This window comes from Thermobia domestica, chromosome 4, assembly GCF_964235325.1.
Source record: "Thermobia domestica chromosome 4, izTheDome1.hap1.1, whole genome shotgun sequence".
NCBI classification, from domain to species: Eukaryota; Metazoa; Arthropoda; class Insecta; order Zygentoma; family Lepismatidae; genus Thermobia; species Thermobia domestica.
The window spans coordinates 201,476,356-201,491,365 of record NC_137457.1 but is presented as its reverse complement, the minus strand read 5'-3'; the positions used below and the strand labels follow the sequence as shown (position 1 = coordinate 201,491,365).

The 15,010-nt window shown below is 39.4% G+C and overlaps 1 protein-coding gene across 1 annotated transcript in view; it reads right to left on the bottom strand.

Annotated features, from left to right (window-relative positions):
- LOC145683014 (uncharacterized) overlaps positions 1-14,292 on the bottom strand; it is an 832,861-nt gene extending 818,569 nt beyond the window's left edge. Inside the window, exon 1 of the mRNA XM_081754367.1 lies at positions 13,947-14,292. Coding sequence (XP_081610493.1) covers positions 13,947-14,292 — 346 coding nt within the window. The remainder of the gene's footprint in view (positions 1-13,946) is intronic.
- Positions 14,293-15,010: the final 718 nt, after the last annotated feature.

Here is a 15,010-nt window from a genome sequence, read left to right as displayed (position 1 = left end):
AATCGAACCCGGGTCTCCCACGCCAAAGGCGCGTACGCTAACCGCTTAGCCACGGAGGAGCTCATATCAATGTTTGAAAAATATCGATCGAATGATATATTGAAATATCGCACAGTTCTAGCGGGAAGATGAATTCTCGTACCGCGAATTTGATGCACCTACAGTCAGGGCCGTATTCAGGGGGGTCTAGGAAGCCGGGTCCCCCTTTAATTTTGGCTCCCCCTAAAACTTCCACGGTAGACTTGCAAATTAACTATAATATGGCGATGAACTATAATAGGGTTGGGTCGGGCTCCCCCTAACTTTAGCCGGACCTCCCTACATTTTTGGGCTGGCTACAGGCCTGTCTACAGTTCATGTCGCCACGACAGTGACGCGTGTACGGAAACAATCTACAGAAGCACTGTAAAAAATAAAACACCATTTAAACATTTTTAGTACAGATGTTAATGGGGAAATATATCAAGCATGTGTTTATAAAGTGTGCTTTGCGTGTCCAAAAGCGTTTATTCTCCGAAAACAATATCTAGTATGACATTTAAAACACTTCTCGGTAAACAATTCTCAAACAAAGTGATGACATATATTTGCATATTTTATCCATACATCGGGTACATGCTTGGACAACACAGTACCTACAGGGAGGTCCGGAAGTGGGCGTACCACCCTTTAGTTTCAACAGTATAATACTGGTTATGGTAGAATGTCTGTACACAGTTACCTTGAAGTCTTAAGAGTCATAAACATCGGTATGATCACCATCCATGTCGTAACACTGCTGAATTTTGAGCCAAGTTCTCGCACATGTTTTGGGGAGATACTTCGGAGTCACGAGGGTGCTCCACAGCTGCTCGTAATTCCTACACCATATGATATCGAGTGTTTCTTAATACTTGTTGTTCTATGAAACCCCACAGAGTATTGTCTGGTGTCGTCTGATCGGGACATCTTGGAGGCTAGACAAAGAGAACTGGTGCAGATGCACAACTTCTTCCAATCCAGCGGCCAACTTCACTGCAAATAACTGTTATCAAGCGGAAAACAAATGAATATGGATAGCAATGTTGCCAGACAATGCCAAGCAATGTTACCAAACAAATGTGGGTAAAACCTAAAACCATCAGAAAACACCAATTAGGGACACGCCCACTTCCGGACCACGCTGTACAAGGGGTAAATAGCCTATGTGTCACCTGGAGGTGTTCTAAGTGTGTCGGTAATGCGTACAGTGTCCTACGGCGTCTAAAAGTAGATTCTGTATTTTTGCACTGAGGAAGCCGTAAGCTTCCATGATCACGCAGAAAGGCAGACATCTTGTCTATGTACCCATAACGAATAGTACAATGTTGTCCACAGTGTCAGGCCGACGCTGAAGTATGGTAATACTGTAGCTTTGGGCTTGACACTATGGAATGTCCGCTAAATACTAGACTGGAGGTATGCACGTTTTCATGTTGGTTTCCATTGACCAAGAAATATCAAATGTAAGTGGTTCTTGGTACTCTAAAGAGTCTCGTTAGAATCTATTGTAGTGATTAATATGGTAACATACAAATTTGTAGCCAAGACTTAAACACTTTACTGGAGATTTTTTGAGTAATTAGCTCTTAAATGTGAACATAGATAGGATCTCTTATGAATTGTAGGTGTGGATAGAATCTCGTGGTTCTTGAAGTATGTATTGTAAAAAGTATTTCCGTTAATGTTCTTGGATGAAGTTTAGTGTCCAGCACAGCGGCTACATGAAACGTAGATCTATCAGTTTGAGGTGGAATCCAAATCATGGTAATGCGTTGAAATTTCAATGCTCTCCCAACGGGAACCGAATTCGGGATCCTGTGCACCAAAGCCTTATATGCTAGCCCTTAGACAGAGGGAAGAACAGGAGTAATTTTGTGCATGAGTGAAAAGGGTAAAAGTGTAACGCACCTTCGTAAAATGTAGTACTTTCGTGAAACCTAATCTAATTGAATTACAGTCTGAGAGTAGGCACCTATTCAGAGGTAGCCTTATTTATCTCTCCTGATGAACGCCGGAAGTGGTGATGAATTAAGGCATACAAATTGACTCTTACGAAAGTATTTCCCCCTCTTTATCTCTGCTGTTGGGTCATCTATCGCACAGATTAATTAAAGAAACTTCTTCGTAATTCAGTTAGGTTGCTAAGACACCATAAATACATTTCTATTAATGTTGCTGAAATTACTGTTCGGGGGAACAATCTGATCCAGCTATCCCGTAACAATTGTATATATCTGACGAATTGTGGAAACAACTTTGCTAAATCAAATATGTAACAAAGAAACTTCCTCATTAATCCGATGTAATTTATTTTCTAGTTCTATCTGAATTCCCTCCTTCTATTAGTGAACATGAAACTAGATTTCGCGAGGGAGATGAATAATATGGTTAACTGTTTTCTATATAAATATTGATCAAGATGACAGAAAAAATTTCAATATAGAGAAAATGAATATATATAGAAGTGAATTCATTATCACCACAAACATACACACACATGGATATTATATATATAATGCTTTATTGTTATAGAGATTGAATGCTTTTTGCGAAATATACAAGTAGTACTTTACTGATATAAAGCTAATACTTTTTTATTAAAAGGATTGTGTGTATTTTAAGAAATATATATTGTTTTGTAGTTACGATAATACCATTTTTTGAATAAAACATACGTATTTTGAGAAATACACAGCTAATATTTTTTTCTTTTTAAATATATAGGTTACTAGGGCAATCTAAAGTAAAGGCAAGGAGCGTGGTTCTGATCCATGGGTTCCAAAATGAAGGAAGTGTGGAGTCGTTATCTCTATACAGTCTAAGGGTCTTCATTTCCAGTTCTGAAAGCAAGGAGATCATTATTTACTTTATTGTTGTTTATGTGTGCATTGTACGAATTTGTCTTAGAAATATGAACACAATCTAACTGAAATAATCCAATGAAATTTTAATTTAAGAACTTATGGTTGTGTCTTAAACACGAGTCCTACTCTTACGAACAATGTTACAAGGCTTCCTTCAATTCCATAAGTTTGATCTCTTCTACTCACACACAGGTATTCATATCATACCAGTCATATGTTTCTGATGAGGATGGTAAAGAAAAGTTATTGAGGGTAAAAGCATGTATATGGTAGACCCATACACTTTTGGTAATACCGAAAATTATTTTTCACGATGAATTTTTATATATATATAAGTTGTGTTGAACCAGAGTCAGACTTATTAATGAGTCAATCAGATTCAAAACTAGTGAGCATACACAGCGGTGTAGCCAGCAAATTGTTCTACGGTGGGCCATAAGTTTCTCAGGAGTACGAGTTTTCAAAATACTAAAAGCAAATTACATAACATGTGGTACAGTGACGCAGTGATAACATGTGGTACAGTGACGCAAATGAAATATTCATTTCATTACCCACTTTACTGCATGACCATAACAGATCAATTATTTTTTAGCAATACTCGAGGATATGATGTCTAACCCAGGACCGATAAATATTTATTTTATTACGTACGTCTACAGATGCACTCTCCGAGAACAGAGGAATCTTTTTTGTTATGTGCATCTATGGATGTTCTTCCAAAGCCGAATCTCTTTTTCAGAAGTAATAAATGCATGAAGAATATGCGCGTTACTTTTAGGAAAAGCCAAACAACAAATCTGAAAACTAATAGTGCATTTTGCTACAAGCGCTGACTTGCGCTTCGGAATTGAAGTTCAAAAAGTTTTGTAAGGAACAGCAAAGATCCGAGAAGTAAGGTAGGTATGGTAAACAGACCATCCAAGCTCTAGAAGCTTTCGTCGTGTAAACAAACACATTTTTGCAACTGCCGAGTGCAAGATGCTTTTCATGTAGTTTCTCTTTCATTCTTTGCAGCTACTGAATATATGTATCCGCGGGAATCGCTAAATTTGACTTAAACAACTCGTAAAGAATTATACCTCGACAATCTCATCATGCACACAATAATTTCTTTTTTCTTTTCTTTCTTTTTCTTTCTTTCTTTCTTTTTTTTCTTTTTTTTTTTTTTTTGCATGGATGTTTCTTTTCGGATCTGGGAGGGGCCATTTTTTTTTTTAGCGTTATAATCTTGTCTAAAAAGGCGAGAATTTTTACCTGTGAGAGCAGCCTTGTGGCGAACAACGTGTTATCTTCTTTATTTCGTTTGCTGAGACCGTCAGACACCCATGCTTCTAATTTGCCGACTTTCCCTAATTTCTCCAGATGGCAGCAAACCGTTGATTGTGATGTGTTCAAAATCTTTTTGCTCTCGTTGATTGACGTGGATTTTGCTCCAATATTGCCTTTCAAAAGTTGTCGTCAAGATCGGAAAGACGTCCCGCTCTCGGTTCGTCTCTTATGGTCATATTTCCAGAACAGAATTTAACAAACCGATTTCTAACTGCCTCATCGTTAATTATTTTTTCACTGTATACAATGCATATATATATATATATATATATATATATATATATATATATATATATATATATATATATATATATATATTAGCACTTTCCCCTTGTTTAAATTTCCAAAGCATCACATGACGAATATGCACGTTTTCACTCTCCATTTTAGGGGTTCGGAACAGCAGTTTAATGTAACGCGCATCACATAAAACGGCTATGAGAAAAATTGGCAAACGGAATACCTTTTAGAGCTACAAAAGTTTGTTGTTTTTCGCCTTCCTTGAAACCTATGCACGGGAAGTTACTCTTCAGCGAGTTATCATGTTCAGTTCGAAGCGATCTATTGATTAATAGTCTTATATTTGGACAGTTTAAGATTCAATGATAATTTTATGCAATATCTCGTTAACCATCTACGTAATGTCCTCATGCCTTTCTAGTATCGCAGTCAAGAGCTCAGTGAGGGTATACTTCAGCATCAGTTTTACTTTAATATGTGGGATGGCTCTTGTACATCACCAATTTTGAGCTTTATATATTAATTGATTTTACTCCCTTTTTTCAAAACCTTAGCATGAGCGTTTATGCCACTATTTTGTTCAACTCAATAGGACCTATAGTTGGCATGTAACCAAAATTTGGACAATTTTATTTTCGTTAAATGTAAAAATATTTGTAGACTAGACGCTCTCCCCGAATAAGCGTCTTCTATAATTTCTAAAGGCGCATCCTCTATCAAAAATGTTAATTATTAAAGCAAATAAAATCCTTAAAATACATTTAAAGCGAAAACTCTTTATACTGATGTCGGCAAACGGGACTGAAATAACTTTAGTTCAAAGGCACCACAAATATTGAAGTACTAACTGCTATCATATTTACAAAATCTTGCATGAACTTTTCTTGTAGGATATTCTACCGCACTATGATACTCATAAAAACAAACACATACTCAGTTATTAATAATTAAAAATAGCACTTGAATAATGAAATATACCCACCCATTCGACATACAAAAGAAGGGATTGTATTCCTGTTAAACTGTGAGGAAGAATACAAGAGAGCCTCAAATTCATGAAACAATTCTTCAGTGAGTGAAATAGTCTGATGATGTAGCATTCTAATTCATAGAAGCAAAGAAATTGGGTGAAAATATTTCATCCCTTTTGAGGCATTCATTGTATATCTAATGACTTGTCTGGAAATTATTCATAACTTCTGAGAAATTTTATCTCAAGTCAGTGATCACTAAGCGATGTAAATTGATTGTGCATCAGCATTGCTGCATATCAATGATGCATTAATGGTTTCCTTGCTTCTCTCCCCCTCGCCACTCTATGTTACTGTCAATTCTGAAATTCCCAACGAGCAAGAGGTTCCAGTTCCAATTCTGGTATTGCGTTCACATTTCGCTTCTCCCACTTGATTTCCGGTCCCCTTCATCTATGTTTCGGAAGAAGCATTTCTAGTTCGGTTAAGCAGAAAACATTTCCATATTTAATGCCACAGGAAATACATATACTTCGCTGTAGGGCTGCATCGTTCCAAGGAAGAAAACTGATCTCAAATTCCTCTCTATGTATTTTGGCTTTCTCTACTTCCAAAAGGTTGTCCCTTGCTGATAGTAGAAACTTCCAAATCGATACCAATTCCTCCTTTTACGCTAAAACTACAGGAGTAACTTTCCTCTTGTACACGGATGGTCTCAGGTGCAACTTTACTTAAAACATTTGCTACGCGATATGGATGTATTTCTCTTTTTCTTTTCTTTCCTTTCTTTTTTTAGCCTTTCTCTGAACTAACTTGCGTACTTCTGCTCTTTTGGTCTAAATGCAAAAGTAAAACCTCCCAACTATACTAATAAGGAAGAAAAGGAAGAGAAATAAAAAAAATAGCATAACAAATTATATAAGTTACTCAGAGCTTCAGTAGCAGAATGTTACTAATGGTCGGCGGCTGGGCGAATTCCCACTTGGGAGTTGCTTCATGCGATACAAGCAGTAAATATTAAAGCGTTCCCTTTAATACGATATAACTATGCGATTTTGAAGCTAAAGTCACCGAAACAACACGAGTAAGAAACAATAAATTTCTATAGTTCCATTATGGCTATATGGTTAGCGAACACGACTTTGGCGTGTATGATGTAAGTTCGACTCCCATTCAGATCTCACGTTATGCTGTAGGTGCACAGTTAACATTACTACGCTGATGAAAGGTATGCTAAACTCAATCGAATTAAATGATAAGCAATAAAATTCTTGTTATTTTCGAACATTAACAATAATCAGGGGCGTCGATTCCTGGGACGCTGCGGGGCTCAAGCATCCCCAGAATTTTTGAGTTTGGTCACCACCCTCACAAAAGTGATCCATGAAAAATAAGAAAAGAGAAACTGAGAGAAAAAGAGAAACAGTAAGTTAGAACACTTTAATTCTTGTAAGAATTATTGTTATCTCTCTTAATATATGTTTATTTTAAACTGTTGTAAGGTATTGTCGCTCTGCTAAGTATTTCACGTCTTGAATTTAGTGCTATCTTTATCGATTGATTCTTAACCCTATAAATCGGCACTCTCATTCCTATGTTTTCTAAGCTATATTCGCTAGTATATTTGTTATTTAATACAATTTGGATAAAGCATTTATTAATAAATTTTCTCCTTTCCGATAGGGATTGAAGTCCCCAAAAGTTAACCAATATTCATATTCATGTGAATAGTAACATAGTAGCCCGAGGTTCAATTTTGTTAACAAGTGTGTTACATAAATTGTTTCAGACAACTGAACCAAATTTAAATTTGAATGTAACAAGTGTGTTACATAGGCACACGTAAGAACAACCATTTACAAAATCAGGCAACTGATTAAATATAAAACCTATTGTTTTTCTTATTAATTGCACTAAATCATTTATATGATCACCAAATTTAATTGTCTGTGATAAACAACACCGAAATATTTAATTTGTTCTATTTTGTTTATTGTTACTCCACTAATAATAATAATAATAATAATAATAATAATAATAATAACCCAGACAACACGTACGTGTACGACACATGTGCACTATCCATGTATAAGCCGTACATTTGCACATGTGCATTTGTGTGGATGATGAACACATACATAACCCGTGCATAAGCCGTACACGTGAATTTGCGTGGATGAAGCACATATACATAACCCGTGTATGTGCACATGTGCATTTTCGTGGGTTATGCACACGTACATAACCAGTGACTGAGTGGTGCATGTGCACATGTGCATTTGCATGGATAAAGTACACATTTACATTACCCGTGCCTAAGCTGTTACATACACATGTGCATTTCCGTGGATGAAGCACAAGTACAGAACCCGTGCTTAAAGCCGCTATGTGCACATGTACATTTGCATGGATGAAGTACACATTTATGTAACCCGTGCTGTAGCCGTTATATACACATGTGCATTTGTGTGGATGCAGCGCACGCACGTAACCCGTGCTTAAGCCGTTATGTACACATGTGCATTTGCGTGGATGCAGCGCACGTAAAGAACCCGTACTTAAGCCGTTATGTGCACATGTGCATTTGCATGGATGAAGCACACATTTATATAACCCGTGCTTAAGCCGTTATGTACACAAGTGCATTTGCATGGATGCAGCGCACGTACGTAACCCGTGCTTAAGCCGTTATGTGCACATGTGCATTTGCATGGATGAAGCACACATTTATATAACCCGTGCTGTAGCCGTTATGTACACATGTGCTTTTGCGTGGATGCAGCGCATGTACATAGCCCATGCTTGAGCTGCATGTGCACATGTGCATTTACGTGGATGAAGCACATTTAAATTACCGGTGCTTAAGCCCTTGTGTGCACAGGGATATTAGCACGGCTATTGCACGTGTGTATGAGACGTCCATATTACCGTGCAAGTGTATAATTTTACTTTCATTCTTTTACTCTCATTCTCATCAACAGAAAGTAACCTCCATTTTTGGTAGGTGTCGTTTTTCCTGCAGGCGGTGTTATAGAGATTTTTCGACGAATAACAGCTGAATGATTAAAAACTCCATAACGTCCACTGAGCTAGGATACAATTTCTACAGGTGGCAGCATTGTACTGATGTAACTACAGTCAGACAGTTCATAGGTTTACAAAATTATTTTCGTGACCTATTACAACAAAATATGTTGCGTTATTTGTTATTTGGCAAACATGTCAAACATACTACCTAAAGCTTTGCTTGTTGCATATAATAAACTCCAAAACTAAAATTCTCACTGACAATTATTAGTTACTTGTTGTATACTTTGAAGATGATGTCTTTGCAGTTATAAGTATTGGCTTCAGTGTGTGTGGCATTAAGCGAAATTTGAAGACAAAACATCATGTCTGGCCGTGACCCAGCTACTGACCAAACTGATTGCCCTGAAACGAAGTTTCAAGGCTAGACAACTCCTTTTACCCCCGTTACACACACTAGAAGCTCTTGCTATAGAAGTCTTCCTCCCCGGGATTCCTCTCATATTGGTCACGGGCTACCGTTCTCCAGCACATGACTTAGATCCCAATGATTTCGACGCCATCTCGACTTTGGGCCCCAAAATCATATTGGCAGGGGACTTCAATGCAAAACATGGGGAATGGCACTCCAGACGTTCCAACGAAAACGGACGAATATTACACCGGTATCTGCACCATCTCCATTCATTGCCTATGGGCCACCTGATCCAACTCACCATCCTAAAGCAGGTGGAGAACCGGATGTGTTGGACATAGTTCTAAGCAAAGATACCATCTTAGCTACACGTCCTTACGTGATCTCAGCCCTGGACTCAGATCATGATCCGGTCCTTTTCAAAATTTCGCATCGTCATATATCCCGTCCTGCACCCGCTCATATCTCCCGAACTACGAACTGGGATGTCTATAAGCAGGAATTAAACTCTTTGCTCGACATAGCCGCTCGTCCAAATTCTCCTGCGGAAATTGATCAGGCGGTCGCCCATCTCACACTTGCTCTACGTACGGCTGACTTCCTCAGCACATCAATAATTCCTGACTCGCAGTCCGATCCACAATGTGACTCTCCATTACTTCGTCTTTATATCCATCTCAAACGCTGGGCTCGAAGTACTTGGCAGCGCACCAGACATCCACTCTACAAAACACTATGGAACACCTTAAGCCGCAAAATCAAGACCATCACTAGACGACAAACCGAGCAGTACTGGGAGACACTTTTTCGTGGGGTCACACTTAATGACACTAAAATCTGGCAGTATTCCCGCCTTTTCCAGCGCCGAGAGACTTCTCGTCAAACTCAAATACTGCAAGGTCCGCATGGGGTCATACATGACGACCAAGGGCAAGCAGACCTATTTTCTGCATCTCTAGAGCACCAGTTTACACCTAATGCGACTCCTGTCGCTCCTCACATTCGGCAGGACGTTCGGGCCACCATGCGCATGCTCCATTTTCAACCAATACTTCCTCTGCCTGAGGTCGTAACACCAAGAGAAGTTGAGCGTCAAATTTGTCACTTGCCCAACAAAAAAGCGCCTGGAGTTGATCAGATCCGCCCAGAACTACTGAAACATGGGACACGGAAGCTACTCCTCTATCTTGCTGCTTTATTTACAGGCATCCTTCAGGTTTGCTATTTTCCCCGTGCTTGGAAAGAAGCGAAGGTCATTCTTCTCCCTAAACCAGGTAAAAATCCGACTCTCCCAGAAAACTATAGACCAATTAGCCTATTATCTCATGTGAGCAAACTCTTCGAACGAGTACTTCTTGCCCGACTTCACGAGCACGTCACCACTCTGGATATATTCCCCCACCATCAATTTGATTTTCGTGCTAACCACAGCACAACAAGCCAATTAGTGAGGGTAGTCGACCACCTGACTACCTCTTTTAATCGACGACAATATGTTGTGGGTGTATACCTTGATATTTCGAAGGCGTTTGATAAAGTGTGGTTACCAGGCCTCATTTATAAACTTCGCTTACAAGGCTTCTCTTTACCTTATCTCAAACTCCTCACTTCATACCTCTTTCATCGCTTTTTCCATGTCTCTGTGGGACGGACCAAGTCTGCTCCCAAACCAATTCAAGCTGGTGTGCCTCAAGGCGCGGTTCTTTCGCCTCTGCTTTACACCTTATACACCGCAGACTTACCCATTGTGCCACACTGTTTTCCTGCAACATACGCCGATGACACTGCTTTCTTTACGAACAGCAGCAATCTTCGTCTTTCCTACCACTACATGCAGCGCCAACTCAATGTCTTTCAACGTTGGGCTACCATCTGGCGCCTAAAAATCAACGCGGATAAGAGTGTTGCAGTCTGCTATAGCAAAAGACGCAGCAGAGCCATCCATCGTTTATACTATGACAACATTGAAGTTCCGCACCGTCTGCATGCTAAATACTTGGGAGTTATATTAGATAGAGGCCTTACTTTTGGTCTTCATATCAGGGACATTAAACACCGAGCCCTTCGAAAATTGTCTGCCCTCTATACTATTCTGCGTTGCAGTGCCTTAAGTCATGAAACAAGACTCCACGTCTTTAAAATGGTAATTTTGTCCACAATCACCTACGCATGTCCAGCATGGCAACATGCGGCACTCAGTCACTTGCGCACGGTCGAGAGTGTGCAAACCAGGGCAGCTCGTATCATAACAGGCCATGACCGATATACGCGCAATCGTCAACTTTTAGAGGACTTAAACATATATCCTATCCGGGACGTGTTACATCAACACCATACTCGTTTTTGGGCCAACCTCCCCCGCCACGTCAACCCCGCTATAGCAGCCATTGGCACAGCGCATACACACCGACGAACTTACAGGACGCCACGGTTGTAGCATAACTCTTTACCCACACTCTCCCCCTGACTGCGACAGTTTCAGCTGAAGGTCACATGACGTCGTCGTATCTCATATTCTAACTCACCCCCCACAGGTCTAATCATTTTCTTTTCTATAGCTGTCATCGAGTCAGGGACTTTTGTCCGATACTCGACACAAAACCACACTTTCAAGCTAAGCTAAGCTATGCAGTTATAGATGGTGTTACTGCGTAAGACACTAAATATATAAACTCCTTTTTTTTCGTTGCATCTCGAATTTGCTTTTACATCACCTCTGCACTACGAGGAAATCACCTGTGCACTACATGTAAATCATCGAGGTACTGCTTCAAGTCACCTCTATCGTACATGTAAATCATCTGGGTACGGCGTGTAAATCACCTCTGTCCTACATGTAAATCACCTGTGTGTTACGTGTAAATCATCTCTGTCCTACATGTAAATCCTCTGGGTACTGCGTGTAAGTCACCTATGTGCTACGTGTAAATCACCTCTGTCCTACATGTAAATCATCTGGGTACTGCGTGTAAATCACCTGTGTGTTACGGTAAATCACCTGGGTACTGCGTGTAAATCACCTGTGTGTTACGTGTAAATCACCACTGTTCTACATGTAAATCAAATACGTGCTACTTGTAAATCACCTGCGCGGTAGATTAAATCACTTGTGCAGGACATGTACGTGTGCATTGCACATGTTCTGTGCACGTGAAGATGTTGAATAGGACCTGGCATGTATATGTACATCACATGTACAGGCGTGCATTTATACAGATGATGCACATGTTCCATCCGTGCAATTGCACACGTACTATACGAATACTGTACGTGCATTGTGCTGTCTGGGAATATGCTGTACTTGATAAGCTTGGTAAGTTCATATTCTGCACTAAAATAGCTATTTATATTCAATATTGATAACTTTGTAACAAACTTTAATTTGCATAATCATTTAAATTGCAAAATGTAATAATCTTAAAGAGGAACAGGAAAGAAACGATGTTGAGGTGACATTAATATTTCCCTTTCCAAGATTCGTTTAATTAGCAATGCAATGCAATTCACAGGTGAAAGATCAGGAGAAAATGTAGGCGAATCATGTTCGTAGTACTGATAAGGAATAGCACAAACAACTGAATTTATTAAACAATATTGTGCCTATCACAACAGTGTAAGCATAATTATATCACTGAACACCTAGTTATCATAAAGATACAACAAACGGTTAAAGAAATCAAAGAATAAAGTAACACATTGTGAATGTGTACGATATTATTAGCGTCTAACGATAAACATTGCCCAAAGATAAGGCACCTACTAGTCTATAGATCTTATTATACTAACGAAGATATGTATGAGTGTAAAACCTCATGCGTAGTTTTCGGACATATGGAGAAAAATATTTATTTTTAAATATAAAAATTGATACAGTACAAGAATCATGATACTTGTTGAGATGAAGCTGATACTGAAATATACCTTCATGAAACTCTTCATTGTGACGTCAGTAAAACGACAATGCATACTACGATTAATGAACTCAAAATTGAATTCGTGTCTGCAGGAAGGGCTTAAGTAGGAAAAAATTCGTGAAGCTTTGAGATTCTAAAGAAAAACTGGTTACATCCAGGCCTGCAGAGTTTTCTTGAGGAAAGTGTTCAATATTATCGACGGCGGCAATCCCTCTTTCCGACCGCGACTTCCTGATGGGGCCCCTATGTATGGCATATTGGACAGAAGTAAAAATGAATGTTACACGATGCTTCACGCTTAAGCGCCTGAGCCCATCATGTTCATTTTTGGCTCATTGCTAGAACATGACTCGGGAAACGGTTTGATAATATCACTTTGCACCCACACGTACCCATTTAGTCAGTGTTGAAAACTAATTGTTAATACAATGTGGCAGATGGTTTCTGTACCACTGGATGCATATCTATGAAATGTGGCATAAGCATCATTCGTCAGAAGAGAAAATGTACTGTTTACGTATTATTCTCCCAAGGACTCCAGCCTGTCAGTGTTGCCAACCAAGTGAAAGAATAAGTTATAAAACAGGTTCCGTTAGATGAGATGCTTATACACCAAGCTTGGCAGGAACATTACACAACACTTTAACAAAAAGACGTTGAGTGTCACCGTCTCCAACGATTCTAGGTTTCCAGTGTTGCCAACCAAGTGTAAACATAACAATATTGATAATAGTGTGACAAATATACTATTACAAACTGGACTAAAGCAGCATTGCATAACAGTGTGAGTGTCCTCGCCCCCCAAACACCCCAGTATAGTAATGTTGCCAACCAATGCGAACATTCAAGATTTTCTCATGAAGTCTATAGCATTGGCGGAGATAATTATATTGGGACCCATACTAGGTTTGTAGTTTGTTAGTGTGGACCCACAAGCACACACGTTGTCAGTGTGTCCAACCATTATAAATTCATTTTCTTAAAAGGTTGCCTGACCATTGCATGCATAGGGACAAAACTTTACCTAAACATCATTCGACACAACAGCAAACACACTGTGGTTGTTACCATTCCACGATCATTCCAGTCTGTGAATATTAACGTTTTCAAACTGGAAGTTCGTCAAATAGTAGTATGCTAGCTTGGTGGTATTTTTATATACCTGCAACAGTTACTACCTGTTGGAAAGTGAACGAATGTTTCGTCTTATCTTGAGATCCGATCTGGCAGTACACGTCTTTCGGTACTCGTGGAATCAAAGTTCGTGGTGTAATGATTTCATAATTAAATCCACTCTGATCAACGTTGATAACCTGTTCCAGTGTATACGTCTTGTCGTGAATGGTTCCCCGTATATTTCGAACGAAACTATTTGCTTCCACTGACCGATCATCCTGCTTCGCACGACTAGCCACTGTTACGAATTTGGTGATTTTCCGTGACCGCAAATTTAATTCGTTCTTGATTCGTAAAATCCATCTCAAAATTGGTTGCTCGATTCCGTGCATATATCCCAAGTCCTCTTCAGTAATCCGATTATACTTGAGAAGAGTACGTTTAGACAGAACTCAAGAATTTACATATACGCGAATAATACTCAACTTGAGGTTCTTCAATTCCTGTTCAATTGCCGCTCCATGTGCTGCATATCCCTGGCAGTGATTGTAGCTCTTGCTCTAGCTTGTTTTCCTCTTGCTGCACTATCGTAGGCTTCAACTACTACAGCGGTCCTGGCAGACTTCCAAAATCGCTACGCTGCTGTTTCTTGAGAGACAGTGAATGTCTCCTCCTTGTCCAAATCGGCATCTGGCTCACCACCAAGAGCAAGCAGTTTACTTGACAAGCGGTTTACTTTAAAATACCGCCAAGCCAGTATATTGCTATTTAACGATCTTCCATTTTGAAAACGTTAGCAATACTGACAGACGGGAGAGCTTAGGGAATGGTAACAACCACAATGATGGGTCGAATTATGTTTATGTCAAATTTTGTCTCTATGCATGCAATGGTCAGGCAACCTTTTAAGAAAATGTGTTTTAGAATGGTTGGAGACACTGACAACATGTGTGCTTGTGGGTTCACTCTAACATACTACAAACCTAGTATGGGTCACAGCCTAATTATCTCCGCCAATGCTATAGACTTCATGAGAAAATCTTGAATGTTCGCATTGGTTGGCAACACTATCACACTGGGGTGTTTGGGAGACGAGGGCACTCTCACTAT